General features: G+C 38.4%; 4 protein-coding genes and 1 long non-coding RNA gene across 7 annotated transcripts; 2 read left to right on the top strand and 3 right to left on the bottom strand.

Moving 5' to 3' along the window:
• Positions 1-255: 255 nt before the first annotated feature.
• On the bottom strand, positions 256-3,064 carry LOC104749508 (protein LYK5). The gene has a single exon (XM_010471151.3). It carries the CDS (start codon positions 2,685-2,687, stop codon positions 501-503), a length of 2,187 nt encoding a protein of 728 aa, XP_010469453.1. The 5' UTR covers positions 2,688-3,064; the 3' UTR covers positions 256-500.
• A 202-nt stretch (positions 3,065-3,266) lies between these two features.
• LOC147925057 (uncharacterized) lies at positions 3,267-4,132 on the bottom strand. 2 transcript variants are annotated; one of them, XR_015584491.1, is made up of 3 exons: positions 3,787-4,075; positions 3,443-3,694; positions 3,267-3,343 (listed from the first exon to the last, which is right to left on the bottom strand). It is a non-coding gene; the product is annotated as an uncharacterized LOC147925057 (long non-coding RNA). The 2 variants fall into 2 exon arrangements; XR_015584490.1 differs by having other exon boundaries at positions 3,267-3,694; positions 3,787-4,132.
• Positions 4,133-6,590: 2,458 nt separating this feature from the next.
• Positions 6,591-7,674, bottom strand: LOC104753279 (uncharacterized). Its single transcript, XM_019237952.2, has 3 exons — positions 7,166-7,674; positions 6,987-7,061; positions 6,591-6,881 (listed from the first exon to the last, which is right to left on the bottom strand). The coding sequence occupies exons 1-3, from the start codon at positions 7,328-7,330 to the stop codon at positions 6,828-6,830; spliced, it is 294 nt and encodes a 97-aa protein (XP_019093497.1). The 5' UTR covers positions 7,331-7,674; the 3' UTR covers positions 6,591-6,827.
• A 1,264-nt stretch (positions 7,675-8,938) lies between these two features.
• On the top strand, positions 8,939-11,281 carry LOC104749505 (cinnamoyl-CoA reductase 1-like). The gene is made up of 6 exons (XM_087491444.1): positions 8,939-9,503; positions 9,791-9,960; positions 10,047-10,232; positions 10,318-10,483; positions 10,573-10,762; positions 10,932-11,281. The coding sequence occupies exons 1-6, from the start codon at positions 9,383-9,385 to the stop codon at positions 11,062-11,064; spliced, it is 966 nt and encodes a 321-aa protein (XP_087347570.1). The 5' UTR covers positions 8,939-9,382; the 3' UTR covers positions 11,065-11,281.
• Positions 11,282-11,334: 53 nt separating this feature from the next.
• LOC104749506 (SWI/SNF complex subunit SWI3B) lies at positions 11,335-13,925 on the top strand. 2 transcript variants are annotated; one of them, XM_087491443.1, is made up of 7 exons: positions 11,335-11,725; positions 11,824-12,221; positions 12,311-12,341; positions 12,435-12,778; positions 13,160-13,286; positions 13,391-13,515; positions 13,611-13,925. In XM_087491443.1, exons 1-7 carry the CDS (start codon positions 11,566-11,568, stop codon positions 13,776-13,778), a joined length of 1,353 nt encoding a protein of 450 aa, XP_087347569.1. In that variant the 5' UTR covers positions 11,335-11,565; the 3' UTR covers positions 13,779-13,925. The 2 variants fall into 2 exon arrangements, with proteins under 2 accessions (XP_087347569.1, XP_087347568.1); XM_087491442.1 differs by lacking the exon at positions 12,311-12,341 and having other exon boundaries at positions 12,368-12,778.
• Positions 13,926-14,914: the final 989 nt, after the last annotated feature.

Here is a 14,914-nt window from a genome sequence, read left to right as displayed (position 1 = left end):
AAGGTTTTATAAATCAATGATTCATTCGATGATGGAACTCTATAAAATAAAATATACTAAATTATTAAAAGCAATTAAGTCAAAGGTGGTTCTTAGTATTAGATCTGGAAATTAGTTGTCACTGTAATCCAATTCTTAGGCAAGCCATAGGTAGTTCTAGTGTTTCTGAATATATAAAAATATAAGATCATGAGAAGGACTGGACCAAACTTGATTCTCTGTCCCTTCTGGTATGGCTATGATTATACATGAAAGTGGTAAGATTCTACTTGTCATTGGAAGAAAATGAACTTTTCTGAAGTACAAATAGCAAAACACTACTGAAGCATATATGCTAAGATCTAAATAAAGTTGCTCTATCATACAATATGTTTTTATTATACTTTGTCTCACAATGTGGTCCGTATTTATCTTTTAACTTAAATATTTGGCCTTAATTATGGTCCTTATCTAAAATCTAAATACTAGTTATTGACATTCAGAACAAAAAAAAAATTGAACTAGTGGCCAAGAGAGCCCGAATGAAGAAGGTCATGAGAAGGCTCCCAATCGATGGAAGAGGAGACGATCATCGAGAGCGTGATTAGAACCTGAGATACCAATGGGCGCGAGTCAAGATCAGTAGCGACACAGCTCTTGGCAAGTTGAGCCATGGTGTAAGCCAGCTCCAACGGATACTCATTCCCAAGAGATGGATCCATGAACTCTTTTAACTTTTCTCTCACATTCTCTCCTCCAAGCACATTGTTGATCTTTTTACACAACATCTCCACTTCTTCTTCTTCTCCTTCCGTCTTCTTGTGTATCGTCACTGCTTCTCTCCCTGAAAGAAGCTCAAGAACCACAACTCCAAAAGCAAACACGTCTAGTTTTGGAGTTATGACTCCGTTCTCCACATACTCTGGAGCCAAGTAGCCTTGCGTTCCTTCAACGTGTCTTGTCAACTGAAGATCAAGATCACCTTCATCAAGAATCCTCGCAACCCCGAAATTAGAAATCTTGGCTCTGAAATTAGAATCAAGAAGTACGTTTGTAGATTCCAAATTCTTATGTATATGAGGCGGCGTCACGTAGTTATGAAGATAGTCCAACGCCTCTGCCACATCCCTCGATATCTCAACTCTCTGTTTCCATGTCAGAGTCTTCTTACCCGATGAATGAAGCCAATCACTAATCGATCCGTTCTCGGAATACTCGAAAACAAGGTACGATGTTCCTTCACGGATACAGAAACCAGAGAGACGGATGATATTGGAATGGTTTAGCTTCTTCAAGAGATTGATCTCAGAGGAAGAGACATCTCCTTTGATCACTTTCACAGCCGCATCGTCTCCGTTGATCGTAGCGCGATACACAGAGCCATTGATTCTGTTCACTTCGCTGAAGTTAGAAGTAGCGGATTGAAGATCCTTGAATCTGTAAAGAGTTAAAGACTCGATTGCGGATTTTAAACCAAAAGCTTCTGATGAATTTGATAAATCAATTGACCATTGGCTCGTCGTTGTGGGAAGAGACTGTTTGGTAGATGAATCAGTGAACTTGTTCTGTTCCGTCGCCGTCAACGTAGAGAGCGACGATGGCCTCTTCTTAGACTTTCGTCTGTAGAAGCAGAGAGCTAAGATTGAGATTAAGAGAAGCAAAGCAGCAGCTCCGATTCCAATTCCGATGTAAATCCATTTGTGAGAACAAGAAGATGATCCCGGAGGATCCACCGGCGTTGTTTGAGGCGGCGTAGAAGCAACAGGAGGTGGAGGAGGCGACGGAGATATAACGATTTTGGATGGTTCAGTTCTGAGAGGAACAAGAATCGGAGTGAAGAAGAAGATAGTGTCTGATTCTGATTTAAGCTCGTTGCCGTCGGCTATACCGGCGGTTGTGCTGTTGAACATGTCGGCGATGACGGAGATACTATCTCCCATGGCGACTAAGTAGGTCAAGAGGTATTTGAATCCGGCGGCGGTTTGTTTCGCGGTGGGGCAAGCACATCGGAGAGGAACGAGGAGGTTTAATCCGGGGGTAAGCTCTTTCTCGCCGTAACGGTTCTGTGACATCATGGCTTGACACGTGGATAAAGCATGGTAAGTATCGTTAGCCACCGAGAAATAAGTCTCTTCTCCTCTGTTGCCGGAGAGATTGTAAGTGGCGTTGTGCTGGTAAAATCCTTCTCCGGAGGAGGCGGAGGAGCAGGAGCAGTTAGCTGGGATGACGACTAGTTGACGTGTGCGGATCGTGGTGGTGACGGAGGGGAGGTCGTTGATTGATTGGATCTCGGCGGCGGAGACGTTGAGGAGTTTGGCGATTGAGTCAGCCGTGTTGTACGGTGGTTGAGACCAGAAAGTGAGGTAAGAGCGGCAAGAGGTCGGGCCGTTACAGGTGAATCCGTTGGTTATGTTGTCGAAAGTGCGGACCTCGCAGGCGAGCTGGTGGTTGTTCACGTACGGTTGCTGAGCTATCGTCGGTGACGCGGCGAAAAGGAGGAGTAAGGTCGAGATAGAGAGCGCGTGGAGTATACGCGCAGTCATGACTGTGTTGTTTTGGTTTTGAAGAGAGCACAACGACATTAAACTTCTCCTGAATATAAACATAGGATGATCATTTAGACCAAAGGAGACGGCGAGGATTATATTAGTCAACATAACGCGTCGTATGTGTTGACTTTTTCGACGTTTTCTCATTGGTCGGATCATGCTAAAGATGAGGGAAAAAATGATAAGTGGGGTGTAGATAGAGAAACTTGGTACGTCTTTATAATTTTCTTAAGTATTGACTGGGTCAGTCAATTTGTTGAGTTAGTCTAGAAACATTGGATTTTTCTCATGCTGGTGTTAGATAGATCTTCTGTGAAAAAGACAATACATCCTCTAGTAATCACAGATGATACACTTACACATCTTAGAAGAAACCAAAACATTTAAGTATAAGTAGATTTATGTTGCCAGAATAATATTAGAAATTGTTGGCTGCACAAGTTTTTTTGATGAATTCTAATTTGGTTAACGACGAAGGTTAAGTCAATTTCTTCATTGTCAATCTAATAATCTTCTAAGCGATATAGCGTTGTTTCTTGGAAGGAAAGAGGTTCATTTGGTCTACGTTATAATGATGTTGATAGATGTAACTGGCACCACCATTTTCTCATCATCCTCCTATACGGAAGATTTCATTCGAGATGAAAACTCTCCCATATCAAAGTCAATGGATTTCTAACTTCAAGCGAGTTGGCCCGGAATGAACCTGCTAACTAGTTTGACAAATAATGACCCGACTATCAAAGTGATCCATGAACATGGCTTTTGGATTCCATACTCATGCTCCTAAAGGTTTACCAAAGAACTTGCAACCACTACAAGAAAATTTGTCCAAAGCCACAACAAAATTTGTCATATACATATATATATATAAGATTTTTTCTATATACATATACGATTATATAGATACATACAAACACGTTCTCTCTTTCACTCTCCGATGTCTTCCTCCTCCACCGACGTTTCCTTATACATGCCTTTTTCATACATAAAACAGTCAAAATCTGCAGAAACAAAAAGACTGGACAAAACTAGAATAAAACAGAAGATCTAACAGATTAGAGCTTGAATTAAGATAAACTGGAGTAATTAAACTTTAAGATCATTGAAAGAAACAACTTAGCTTCTTAGAGAATCAAAGGCAAACATAAGACTTCCCAAGCTTTCTGCAACAAATAAGCTCTCTTCAATTTTTTTAAAAAGAACAGATCTGGACAGATGAAAGAAATTAAAACATTGAAGTAAGCGAGATTCTTACAGATCTGGGAAGAGGGATCAGAAAGAGTGTCAAGCCTAGCGAAAGAGCTCCGATCTATGAGTTCCATCCATGGAAGATAGTGAAAGAGGCTATTACGAGGAGAGGAAAGGAAGAAAATCATTAGAAGTAATCAGAGTTTGAGATTGGTTAGCTTGCTAGATGTTGACGGAGAGTCTCGGTAGAAGAAGACATTGATGGTGTGGAGTCGATGGAGTGTGAGTGTGCGGCAGAAAAGGAAGGAGAGGAAGTGGGAGGGAGAGAACAAGACTTAGGTCAAAGAGAAGAAGCTACTAAATTAATTAGGATAAAGAGAGTAATAAATCAAATAAATGAAGAGTAAAGCGGTGACATTTTAGTGGATTGCTTTTCCACTTATTAGTCACGTACCTTAACCGTATAGGCGTATATTTACTGGGTTAGTAGTTTTTTTTTTTTTTTCAATCAAACACTCCATTATATTAAGATTAAAGGTTTACAAGCTTCTTTATGAAGAATAGCCAAATACACCAATAAACTTACACATAAAAACAAAATAAACTACAAACATCGATCTTAAAACGTACATAAAACAAGCTTTAAAACTTGATTTGAAACCATAAAAGTGATAAGATATATAAAGAGGACAACAAATCCTAAAGGTAAAGAGTTGCCACACAAAGTGAGACCACTCGTAGTGAAGGATGACCGACCACTACCACATAGTCAGCCACATTGATAACCATTGCCGCAGACGTTGCAAAAGAACGAACGCGGTGTTTGGATTCTGTGCGTGCACCAAAAGTCCCTGGAAAGGGTTGTCACACGCTGGACAAGACGAGAGTCTTGAAAACCAAGAACCTGAAAGGACACTTGGAGAGAGTGTTGTATTGCACGAAGCTTCAATTGCCATTACTACGCCTTCCAAAAGACATAATCGAAGAGGAGAGGAAGCAAAAAATCTCTCCTTATAAGAAGATGTTATTGTAAAATGTCTCTCATCGAATGAGGAAATTAAACTAATTTCATTAGAACAAGTAACCTCCCAAAAGAGGGAAATTCTTTCACATAAGAAAATTGATAAACATTGTAGGCACAAAACAAGAAATACAATAACAAATCCATTCGTTAATTTGCCGGAAAAATAATCATGTTTAGAGATACTTGGGCTGGAATGGGAGCACTTAATACTTGTTGGGCCTAAGTCCATTAAATGAAAAATGAAAGATTGGCCATGTGTTAGCCCACTAGGATTGAGAACTCCGTTTAGACGGGAAAACAAGGTAAACGACATTCTTCTCCGTTGCAGCTCCACACTAGATTTGAGCAAGGTGAGGCAGCGGTGCTGCTTGGAGGCGGAACTATCATCGACCAAGAAGGTCGAGAGGCAAAACAGAATAGTTTTTTTGGAGGGATTACCCGAGATAAATGGAGAATTGGCTGAGCTAGAGAAAAATCTCGACAACGGCAAACCGTTTTGTCGAAAGGAGAGGTCAGTCGTTACAAGTGTAGCCAGCGGAGTTATGAGAGAACAACAACTCGCTAAACTAGGTGAATCTGCTTCAGCTTTGGTGGCTTTGGTGCTAAGCGGTAGAAGGGTGATAACGGATGGGACTTCCGCTCCAAACAGGGTGTCAGAAATGGCTCTCACTGGGACTGAGGACTTTCTCTCTATAGAGCATGAGCGTGTAACAGATCTATCCCATGAGAAGGAAGACTCCGAGTCTCTCCCCAAACAGGGGGAAGTCGGAGCTAGCAATTTTACAAAGGAGATCTTGCCGGAAGAGTACGTTGACCGGATATGACCGAAAGCAAAACTGTCTGAGACCAGATCTGATAACTCAGCCCAGTGGAGATGGCCGGAACCTTTAAGGAGAAGCATAGAAAGCTCATGAAACATCATGAACTCTCTATTTTGTGTATTTTGTTAGTTTTGCTTTCGGTCTATTATTTAAACAAAATAATAGCCACAAAATACACAAAATAGCTTTTCTCTATTTTGTGTATTTAAACATCATGGACTAGCTAATGAAAGAGACTTGAAATTTTACAAAACTGAGTTTATCTCTTTTGGTTAGTTGTTTATGTGTTAGACATAATTCTATCATATAGATTATAGATCAAATAATTTGTTTATCATACATGTAAGTTTTGGAGAATAGAATTTTAAGCAGCCACAAAATAACTATAAATAGCTACACAAATAATAGACACAGACTAATCTTTTGCTAATTTATGGCTAACTAGCTACAACTAGCTATCAATTTTTTTTTGTGGCTACAAATAGCCACAAATTGCTACAACATAGCCACAACATAATTTTGTGTCTTGTTTGTGGCTAATATATGCTAGCTACAAAATAGTTGTGGCTGTCTTATGGCTTTGGACAGATTTTCTTGTAGTGAACGCAAAACGTATGGTTCTCATGGATACAAAATCTAATAGATGGACTTCATTAACACACAAGATGATGGACACTAAAAGCATATTGAGCCTTTCGACTGCACAGTGGGACTATTTTATCATCATAATACTCGACAAAGAAAACATAGGTCCATTGTCAATGGCATCAGGAAGATCATTCTCTGCTTCCCAATCAAACTAAAGAATGGGACATACTTTCCTAAAATGCCGCGAAAATAATCGCCCATCCTTGTGGCATAACACAATTATAGTAGAACAGAACATATCAACTACAGAATAATTGTAAGGACCTGAAAAGATGTAATCCGATTTTTACACCTCACCAATTCTAATACAACTTGTATAAAGTCTTCCAGTATCGGTTTCACAGATGGAAATCCAAAACCGGGCAAACTTGGAGAAGGTTTAGAGTCAAAACGAAGTATCAGATTGCATATTAAAAAATCCTTCACAGTGGTTGGGGTAACAACAAAAAAGTCTCCATCTTTTATTCGTTGTTGTAAGTGACAACTATTGTGTCTATACATGATCTTTCAGCTATATGGGGGGGGGGGGGGGGGGGGGGGGGGACCTGACAAAAAACAGTAGAAGCTAACTTACAACCACCAGATGTTCAACTTCAAACTTACAGTAAAAAAAACTCAATCTTGTGGCTTATCAGATCTGTTCTTGTTTCCATATATCAAACCAGTAACCTACAAATAACATTTAATAAAACCATTGATATTTGAAACAACATCCTAACAAAAAAAAAAAAAAATCAATCGCAAAAATGAAGAACGTTCGAAATATATATATACCTGAGGATCAGCAATTGGTTTCCTTTTCTCAACGTATTGATTTGAATCAGCCATTGCTGCAAGAGCTGCTCTAGCCTAGTTTTAAAACAAGAGAGACAACCCAGAAAAATGAAAAAAATAAGAGACTGATTCCCATAAACTATATAAGATTGTTGAAATTAACAAAAGATTGTGGGTACCTCTTGTTCTTTTTTAAGATCTTGAGCTGGCTTAATCCAGAGAAAATAGGCAATAGTACCGGCGACGACCCAAGAAGCGGCACTCTGACCACCTCTAAGACCACCCATGGAATTACCGATGAAAGACCTCACGTTCCCAATTGATCTTCTCCAGCTGCTAGCCATTTGATTTGATTTGATTGATGAAGATGTGCTCCCCAAATACGACTGGTGGTCTAGGTGTTCTTCTCTAAGGACTTTGTTGGATCTCTTCTCCGAGGGATTGATTTGCTTGACTTTGATGATTCTTCTTCGATATGGGAATTGAAGAAAGTAAAAGCAGGCGATTTGATTTTGATTCGCATTTGCTTGGTGAACACTGCCAAACACTAAACCGGTCGCCGATACGGTTTAACTCCGTTTGTGATTAACATCATGCGGTTGTAATTTCTCCACGTAGCCGAGATCTAATATATATTGTGGGCCGGAAAAAATAACTGTTACCGCCAGTCAGCCCATGGATTTTGGATAATGTAGCTGAGTAGCTCTAATCTTAACATATTATTGTGTGTGGTATAAATAATATAAATTACAATATAAAATTAAAATAAAATTGTAAAACTTATAAAAGTATTATATAAACTTGGTTTTGTGACCAAATTTTCTATCTCTATATAAACTCATGTAATCTCATTTGAGAATAATCAACCAATTTTCCTTTTCATTTTAAGAGTCTATCTCTTTGTTCTTTGTCTAGAACATTTCTTTGTTTCTTGGTGTGTAATATCCAAGCAACAGCCTCCTTTTGCTGGACTAGTGTGTCATATATAGCAGTGATTAGAGTTGGGAATATCAGCAGCCTTCTGCAACTGCTGTGCGACCCCTCAATCAATCAAATCTCCCTTGTTGCACCTTGCACTTTGGCGAGTTTCTATCCTTTTTAGTCCAGCTGAGTGATCCTCGAATTTTGGGCGTATCAATAAATAATCTTATTTTTTTAAAAATTTCTGATGAAATGTTATATTTATTTCGATTTTTTTGAACTTATGAGCGATGTGTCATTAAATTTTCATCAAGTTTTTCGGGTTATTGTTAATTGGAATCTTATTTTCTTGTATAATTATTTACTTTCTAATCTCTTCAATCATATTCATACTTCATTTCTCCTATCCTTAATGGATAAAATTGTTAGGTAGAAGATATATATAAAAATAGTTCAGTATCATTGATTTGTTGTAAGTTTAAAAAAAAAAAAATCTAACCGCAACCGCAAACGCTTGCAGAAAGCAGTTTTTGGAATTCATTGGTTTCAAGCGAGCGATTGAAAGCGGTTTGTGTGATTTGTACCAATCGCTAGCAACCAGAGCCGGCCCTAAGACCAAGCTGATGAAGCAGGTGATTGTGGCCTTTTTTTAAGAATTAAATTTCGGCCTTGTTTTCAAGTGTATGTAGTGTAGTGGTATTAGTCGCTTGATGGTAACAATTTTTTTTTTTTGGTCAAAACAAAACAGCCTTTTTTTTCCTTCGATTATGGTCTTTAAAATTGTAGAGCCGGCTCTGCTAGCAACCGTTATCACCCGCAAACGCTACGTTTGCGGGAGGTAGCGGGAGAACCAGTCCGACCCTAAAATTTTGTTGTTGTCGTTAATAAATAAATTTTGATTGGTTTCACTTATGAAGGTCGTTTAACCGCTCGAATAATCACTAACAAGACATTTGGACGTATTGGTTGGAAAAGCATTAAAGAAAGTAATTAAAATTTAATTTTGGTTGTTGCAAACATCAATTCTAACCATTAAAAATATATATAGGTTGCACAATTTTTTATTTGTCATTTTACACTTTGCTTTTGGCATTGGATTGCATAGTGTTTTCATTGTATTACCAGAGAAATTTTTTATTTTGTACTTTATACAACAGAAAACATACATGTGAAGGTTTTAAATGGACGACAAGCAAAGTTGAGCAAAAAATATACATAAGAAAGACTAACGAAGTGGATGAGGAAACATATTAAAACAGTCCACCTGGCATTTGGACTAACGAAGTGGATGAGTTTGCAGGTTCAACAAACCTACAGATACTCGGATCTGGGGTCGGTGTGTGTGTGGAGGCAGATGGTCAAACAGTCCACCTGGCATTTGGACAAGAAAGAAGAAGAAAAATCGAAAACCATCTCCGTCGGCCGATTTTAAATAAGACTCTGCTCTTCTCTCGGGTAGTATCGAGAGATCGAAGATGGCTGCTGTGCATAAAGGGAAGGTTTGTGTAACCGGTGCCGGAGGTTTTCTTGGTTCTTGGGTCGTCGATCTTCTCCTCTCTAGGGATTACTTCGTCCATGGCACTGTCAGAGACCCTGGTACTCTCTACCCCTCCGACCCTTTTCCTCTATCCCTCTTTTAAAAAGTTTCCACCTTTTTCCTCACCCATCTCTAGTTGATCGGACTATTTATCCACCAATATTTGTAACTCACCTCACCTGTGTGTTCGTGGAAGTATAAAGTCTGGTCAAAATTGCAAATTTCATCTACTTTCTTAGGGTTTAGTTTAGATTTGCTAGTTTCTCTTCTGTCTGCGGACATAAAGGTTTAGCCTTTGAGTTTGTTTGTTGTTCTGATGAAGAGTTTTACATGGTTCTTGTTGTAGATAATGAGAAGTATGCTCATTTGAAGAAACTCGATAAAGCTAGTGACAAACTCAAGCTCTTCAAGGCTGATTTGCTGGACTACGGGTCTCTTAAATCTGCTATTGCAGGCTGCAGTGGTGTCTTCCATGTTGCATGTCCAGTTCCATCATCTTCAGTCCCAAATCCTGAGGTCAGGATTTCATTCCTACTATCTATTTAGCTGGCTATATGTTGTTACATTGTCTCACTCACTCTGCTTCCACTGTGTTTTTGCAGCTAGAATTGATCGCACCAGCTGTGGATGGCACGCTGAATGTGCTTAAGGCATGCATTGAAGCAAATGTTAAGCGTGTTGTGTATGTTTCCTCTGTAGCTGCACTTTTCATGAACCCAATGTGGTCAAAGAATCAAGTGTTAGACGAGACCTGTTGGTCTGACCAGGATTTTTGCAAGAAAACTGAGGTTAATGCATATTGAATCCCTGATCTCACTTGTTGAATTACACATATTTTTTTCTTTCTCAAATCTGACTTTAGTCTCTCTGCAGAATTGGTATTGTCTGTCAAAGACACGAGCAGAAAGTGAAGCGTTTGCATTTGCAAAACAAACCGGACTTGATCTTGTCAGTATTTGCCCTACCCTTGTCTTGGGACCTATACTGCAGCAGCATACAGTAAATGCTAGTAGCCTGGTTCTTCTCAAGCTTATTAAAGGTATGGACAAGCCTCATCACATCTGGGATTGTTAGAAGCAACTTGTTATATAACTTGGTCTTGATTTTTTTTACTTGACTGTGTTGCAGAGGGTTTTGAATCACGTGATAACCAAGAACGACATTTGGTAGATGTGCGTGATGTGGCTCAAGCTTTACTCTTGGTTTATGAGAAAGCAGAAGCTGAAGGCAGATACATTTGCTCATCCTACTCGGTTAAAGAACAAGAAGTTGTTGAGAAGCTGAAGAGTCTTTATCCAAATTACAACTACCCAAAGAGGTAAGCAAACAATAGCACATCTATCTGCTCGATTTGAGTAGAAACCATTAAGGTTTAATAAACTGTTTTGGTTACTTTCATTAATAAACAATGTCACTTACCTTTACATCAGTGTGTGAAGTATCTTTAAGACCTTAACTTTGTCCAAACTCTACTTATCCAATGTCAGTTACATCGAAGCGGAAGAAAGGGTGAAGTTGAGTTCAGAGAAATTGCAGAAGTTGGGTTGGACTTACCGTCCTTTGGAGGAAACACTTGCGGATTCGGTAGAGAGCTACCGGAAAGCTAAGCTTGTCGACTAAAAAACTTGGAAAGAAGAACAAAAAAAAGTGTGGTGGTCATGTTCTTGGCTCTATATGTTAAAGTGTTCTCATCTGCAATGCACATAACACCTCTCTCTTTCATCTTTTACTCAATAATAAAGAGTTGTGCACATATTTGGCTTTTTGTGTACTTATCTACAAAATGGTGTTACTTTATAGTTTCAGACTTTCAGTATCAAACATTGAAGTTTCTACTTTTCTCTGTTTATGAATTGTTTTTGAATGCCCGAGATCTTAGTCCGGTTCAATGAAGAAATTAGTTCATAACTCAACCAGTTAATTAAACCGGTCCGGTATACTATCAAACGGGGAAATAAACCAAGATATTATAATCGGTCTATATATAAAGTTGTACTGTACTTGGACCGGAGTCGGACCTGGATCAGAACCGGACCCAGACTCGTTTTGCGCCGCTCGGGTAAACTAGATTTTTTCTTCTCTGTCATAACTCCGGCGAAGTAGCGTTAGTTGAACTGAGTCATGGCCGCGAAAGCTCCCGATTCCGGCGGATCTGGGGAAATTCTCCCGATTACTCCCTCTCTCTCCGAAACTACGTCTGGTGTCACCGCAGCTTCGCAATCGACTCAACCGCCGTCTTCTTCTTCCGATGTCGATACAGTCTACGTACCTAGCTACTCTCGTAAGTCTGCAAACGCCGAGGAACCTTGGATTTAGTTTCTTGTATTCTTACTGTTTTCTTATGGATTTTGAACTCGTGCCATTGATTTGACCAATTAGGTTGGTTCTCGTGGACTGACATCGACGATTGCGAGGTCCGGTCACTACCGGAGTTCTTCAATTCGAAATCTTCTTCCAAAAACCCTAAGTTTTACATATACTTGAGGAACTCAATCATTAAGCAGTACAGAGACGACCATCCTCGGAAGATTAGTTTCACTGACGTTAGGAGAACCCTAGTCAGTGATGTTGTCTCTATTCGTCGCGTTTTTGATTTTCTTGAGTATTGGGGACTTATCAATCATTCTAGCTCCTCCTCTGCTAAGCCTCTCAAGTGGGACGAAAAGTCCGCCGGAGATGCTTCTTCTGAGCCTCCCACAACTGTCAAAGAAACTGCCAAGAGAATCTGTAATGGCTGCAAATCTATTTGCAGCGTAGCTTGTTTCGTCTGTGATAAGGTTTGATATTTACTACTCTTCGTCCCTCTAACATTAGTTGCACTTATTTTAGGTTTCACTGAGTTTTGTTTCGTGGATGTTGGCACTAGGAACATAATAGCAAAGCTTATACTTATGAAAGTAAGTCCATTTTTCTCTCGTTTCAGTATGAGTTGACATTGTGTGCGAGGTGCTATGTCCGTGGTAACTATCGCGTTGGCATTAACTCCACAGAGTTTAAGCGTGTTGAGCTTAGCGAGGAGTCAAAAAAAGTGTGGTCCGAAAAGGAAACGCTGCAGCTGATGGAAGCTGTTATGCACTATGGAGATGACTGGAAGAAGGTTGCAACTCATGTTACCGGTAGAACCGAGAAGGACTGTGTGTCGCAGTTTGTCAAGCTTCCTTTTGGGGAGCAGTTTGTGAAAGAGTCTGACTCTGAGGATTCTTTGGAGGCATTTGATAAGATCAAGGGGTCTGCTGATCTTGAATCTGGAGGAAGTGATAAAGAAGGTTCTTCTCCCAATAAGCGTATGAGATTAACACCTCTTGCAGATGCAAGCAACCCAATAATGGCTCAGGTTTGAAATTCACTACGATCTGACTATATGTGTTCTCTCTCTCTATCTAGGTTAATCTATTTGTGTCAAGTGTTCAACATGCATGAGTACCACTAATATTCTTAATAATTTAGTCAATTTTGTTGTTAGGCTGCTGGAGAATATCCCAGTGTCTGCACTGTGCTGTTTCATGACTTGCATAAATGTCTTTTAAAGACTCTAGAGCTAGGCCTTAAATTATTGAACTCTAGTATTATCGAATTCTTGGTGACATAGAAGGGCATTCAGGAATTATGTACGTATTAGATAATTTCGTACTTGTGTTACTTGTATTACATCTCAACTGTTATGCTTCATTTTTTAAAACTCTTAATGAGATTCATAAAATCATGTCGTCTCCAGGCTGCTTTTCTTTCAGCCTTGGCTGGCACAAAAGTTGCAGAAGCAGCAGCTCGAGCGGCAGTGACAGCTTTATCTGATGTAGACTACGAGGCTGAAAAAAATGCCACTGGAGACCCACATCGACAAGGTATTTAAAGACTTAATAATCAACGAGGCTGTCTCTGTTTGCAGTTCATTTATGTCCCACGCCAAACCCACCAGTGACATTCTGTTTTTTTTCCTGATACACAGACGCCAATGCTAACTCGGGTGGTGACATTACCAACTCAGAAAGAGCTTGGGCTGATGCAAAATCTCTGATCCAGAAGGAAGAGCAAGAGGTAGAAGGAGCCATCAAAGAGATCGTAGAAGTGGAGGTCAGTAACAATCTCCAAGTTCCTGTTAACTATTTTTTGGTGTGTGGTTATGCTTGTTTTTGATTGATTTTGAAAAACAAAATTGGGGTTCACAGATGAAGAAGATTAGAGATAGGATTGTACATTTCGAGAAACTGGATTTGGAAATGGAGAGAAGCCGGAAACAATTGGAGGATATGAAGAACCTGCTTTTCACTGATCAATTAAACATTTTCTTCCACACAAGAAAAGCCCGGAAATCTGAAGATAGAGTAGATTGTTAAAACTTAAAAGTTAAAATGAACTTAAAATTCGAAACTGTTATTTCTTATTCGAATTTTGCCTTGTTAAGAAGATGACTCATTGACTCGTATTGTAGTTTACTTGAGTTTTGTGAGGTAACAAAATGAGATGAGATCGAGTTGGTGGTATATAAATAAGGGTGGGTGGGTATATATAATTAAGTCAAACCGAATTGCAACTGCAACGAAGCATCTTACTCTACATGTTCAAATAGAAAACGAACTAATTTTTCATCTTACTCTACAGTCTACCGTTAAAAATTTGCCCGACTGGAGACGGGGACTAAATGGTATGTAACTATTTTATGGTTTAGAAAGAAAACTAATTTAGCTGAACACATATGATTCACAAAAAGTTGAGCTGAATCTATCCCGTACGTTTTAAAATCCTATTAAACTATAGAAAGTTCATTTTCACATTTAAAAAGATAAGTTATTTTTATTGGGTTTTAAATTATTTCTCTAATATATTTGATTATTAATTCAGTTATCTGACATACTAGTCAAATTTTTAACTTTCATATATACAAGTCACAACTTTTTTTTTATTAAGTAAAATTTCTCTATAAAACGATAAAATTTATTAGGTTTTTGGAGAAATTCAATCCAGAAATAAAACACTGTAGGTTAATTTTCAAATGTTGTAAGTTACCAAAATTGTTTATGTATCTTCGTAAAATGCTATATGTATTTTTCTTTCTTCCTTATTCCGAAACCAAACCATAATTATTAATATATATTTAAATCATATGATGTAAGAGACTTTTATATTAACTAAATAATCAATAAAATTCATTGTTGGTACTTTAAATTCTAAATACATTTAGAAAGAAAGAAACATTTACATGTTGAATTAAACATAAACGTACATTAATAAATCATGTACGTCTATATACATATAATGTAAATATTTTTCATCTTTACATTTGAACTAAAAACATGGTCTTAGTCCATGAAAGACCATATTTTAGTTCTAACCCTAAAGATGGAAAATAAAAAGGTTAAGTGGTTAACTATGTAGTTTGACAATTTTAGAAAAATATTTTATTTTGTTTTCTAGCAAAGTGAAAAAGACCAAATTTTTTGTTCAGAAAATTATAAACGATTTTTCTTCCATA

The sequence above is a fragment of the Camelina sativa genome, chromosome 16, assembly GCF_030686135.1.
Source record: "Camelina sativa cultivar CO46 ecotype springtype chromosome 16, ASM3068613v1".
NCBI lineage: Eukaryota > Viridiplantae > Streptophyta > Magnoliopsida > Brassicales > Brassicaceae > Camelina > Camelina sativa.
The sequence above is the reverse complement of the archived record's forward strand: the minus strand, read 5'-3'. Positions and strand labels throughout refer to the sequence as shown.

Excerpts from the sequence above, each read along its gene's own strand:
- LOC104749508 (XM_010471151.3), bottom strand. The coding sequence starts at position 2,687 with ATGATCCGACCAATGAGAAAACGTCGAAAAAGTCAACACATACGACGC.
- LOC104753279 (XM_019237952.2), bottom strand. The coding sequence starts at position 7,330 with ATGGCTAGCAGCTGGAGAAGATCAATTGGGAACGTGAGGTCTTTCATC. Across the intron at positions 7,062-7,165 it reads ATCTTAAAAAAGAACAAGAG|GCTAGAGCAGCTCTTGCAGC; the intron begins GTACCCACAATC and ends TTTTAAAACTAG. Across the intron at positions 6,882-6,986 it reads AACCAATTGCTGATCCTCAG|GTTACTGGTTTGATATATGG; the intron begins GTATATATATAT and ends TGTTATTTGTAG.
- LOC104749505 (XM_087491444.1), top strand. The coding sequence starts at position 9,383 with ATGGCTGCTGTGCATAAAGGGAAGGTTTGTGTAACCGGTGCCGGAGGT. Across the intron at positions 9,961-10,046 it reads CTTCAGTCCCAAATCCTGAG|CTAGAATTGATCGCACCAGC; the intron begins GTCAGGATTTCA and ends GTGTTTTTGCAG. Across the intron at positions 10,484-10,572 it reads TCTTCTCAAGCTTATTAAAG|AGGGTTTTGAATCACGTGAT; the intron begins GTATGGACAAGC and ends ACTGTGTTGCAG.
- LOC104749506 (XM_087491442.1), top strand. The coding sequence starts at position 11,566 with ATGGCCGCGAAAGCTCCCGATTCCGGCGGATCTGGGGAAATTCTCCCG. Across the intron at positions 11,726-11,823 it reads CTACGTACCTAGCTACTCTC|GTTGGTTCTCGTGGACTGAC; the intron begins GTAAGTCTGCAA and ends TTGACCAATTAG. Across the intron at positions 13,287-13,390 it reads TGGAGACCCACATCGACAAG|ACGCCAATGCTAACTCGGGT; the intron begins GTATTTAAAGAC and ends CCTGATACACAG.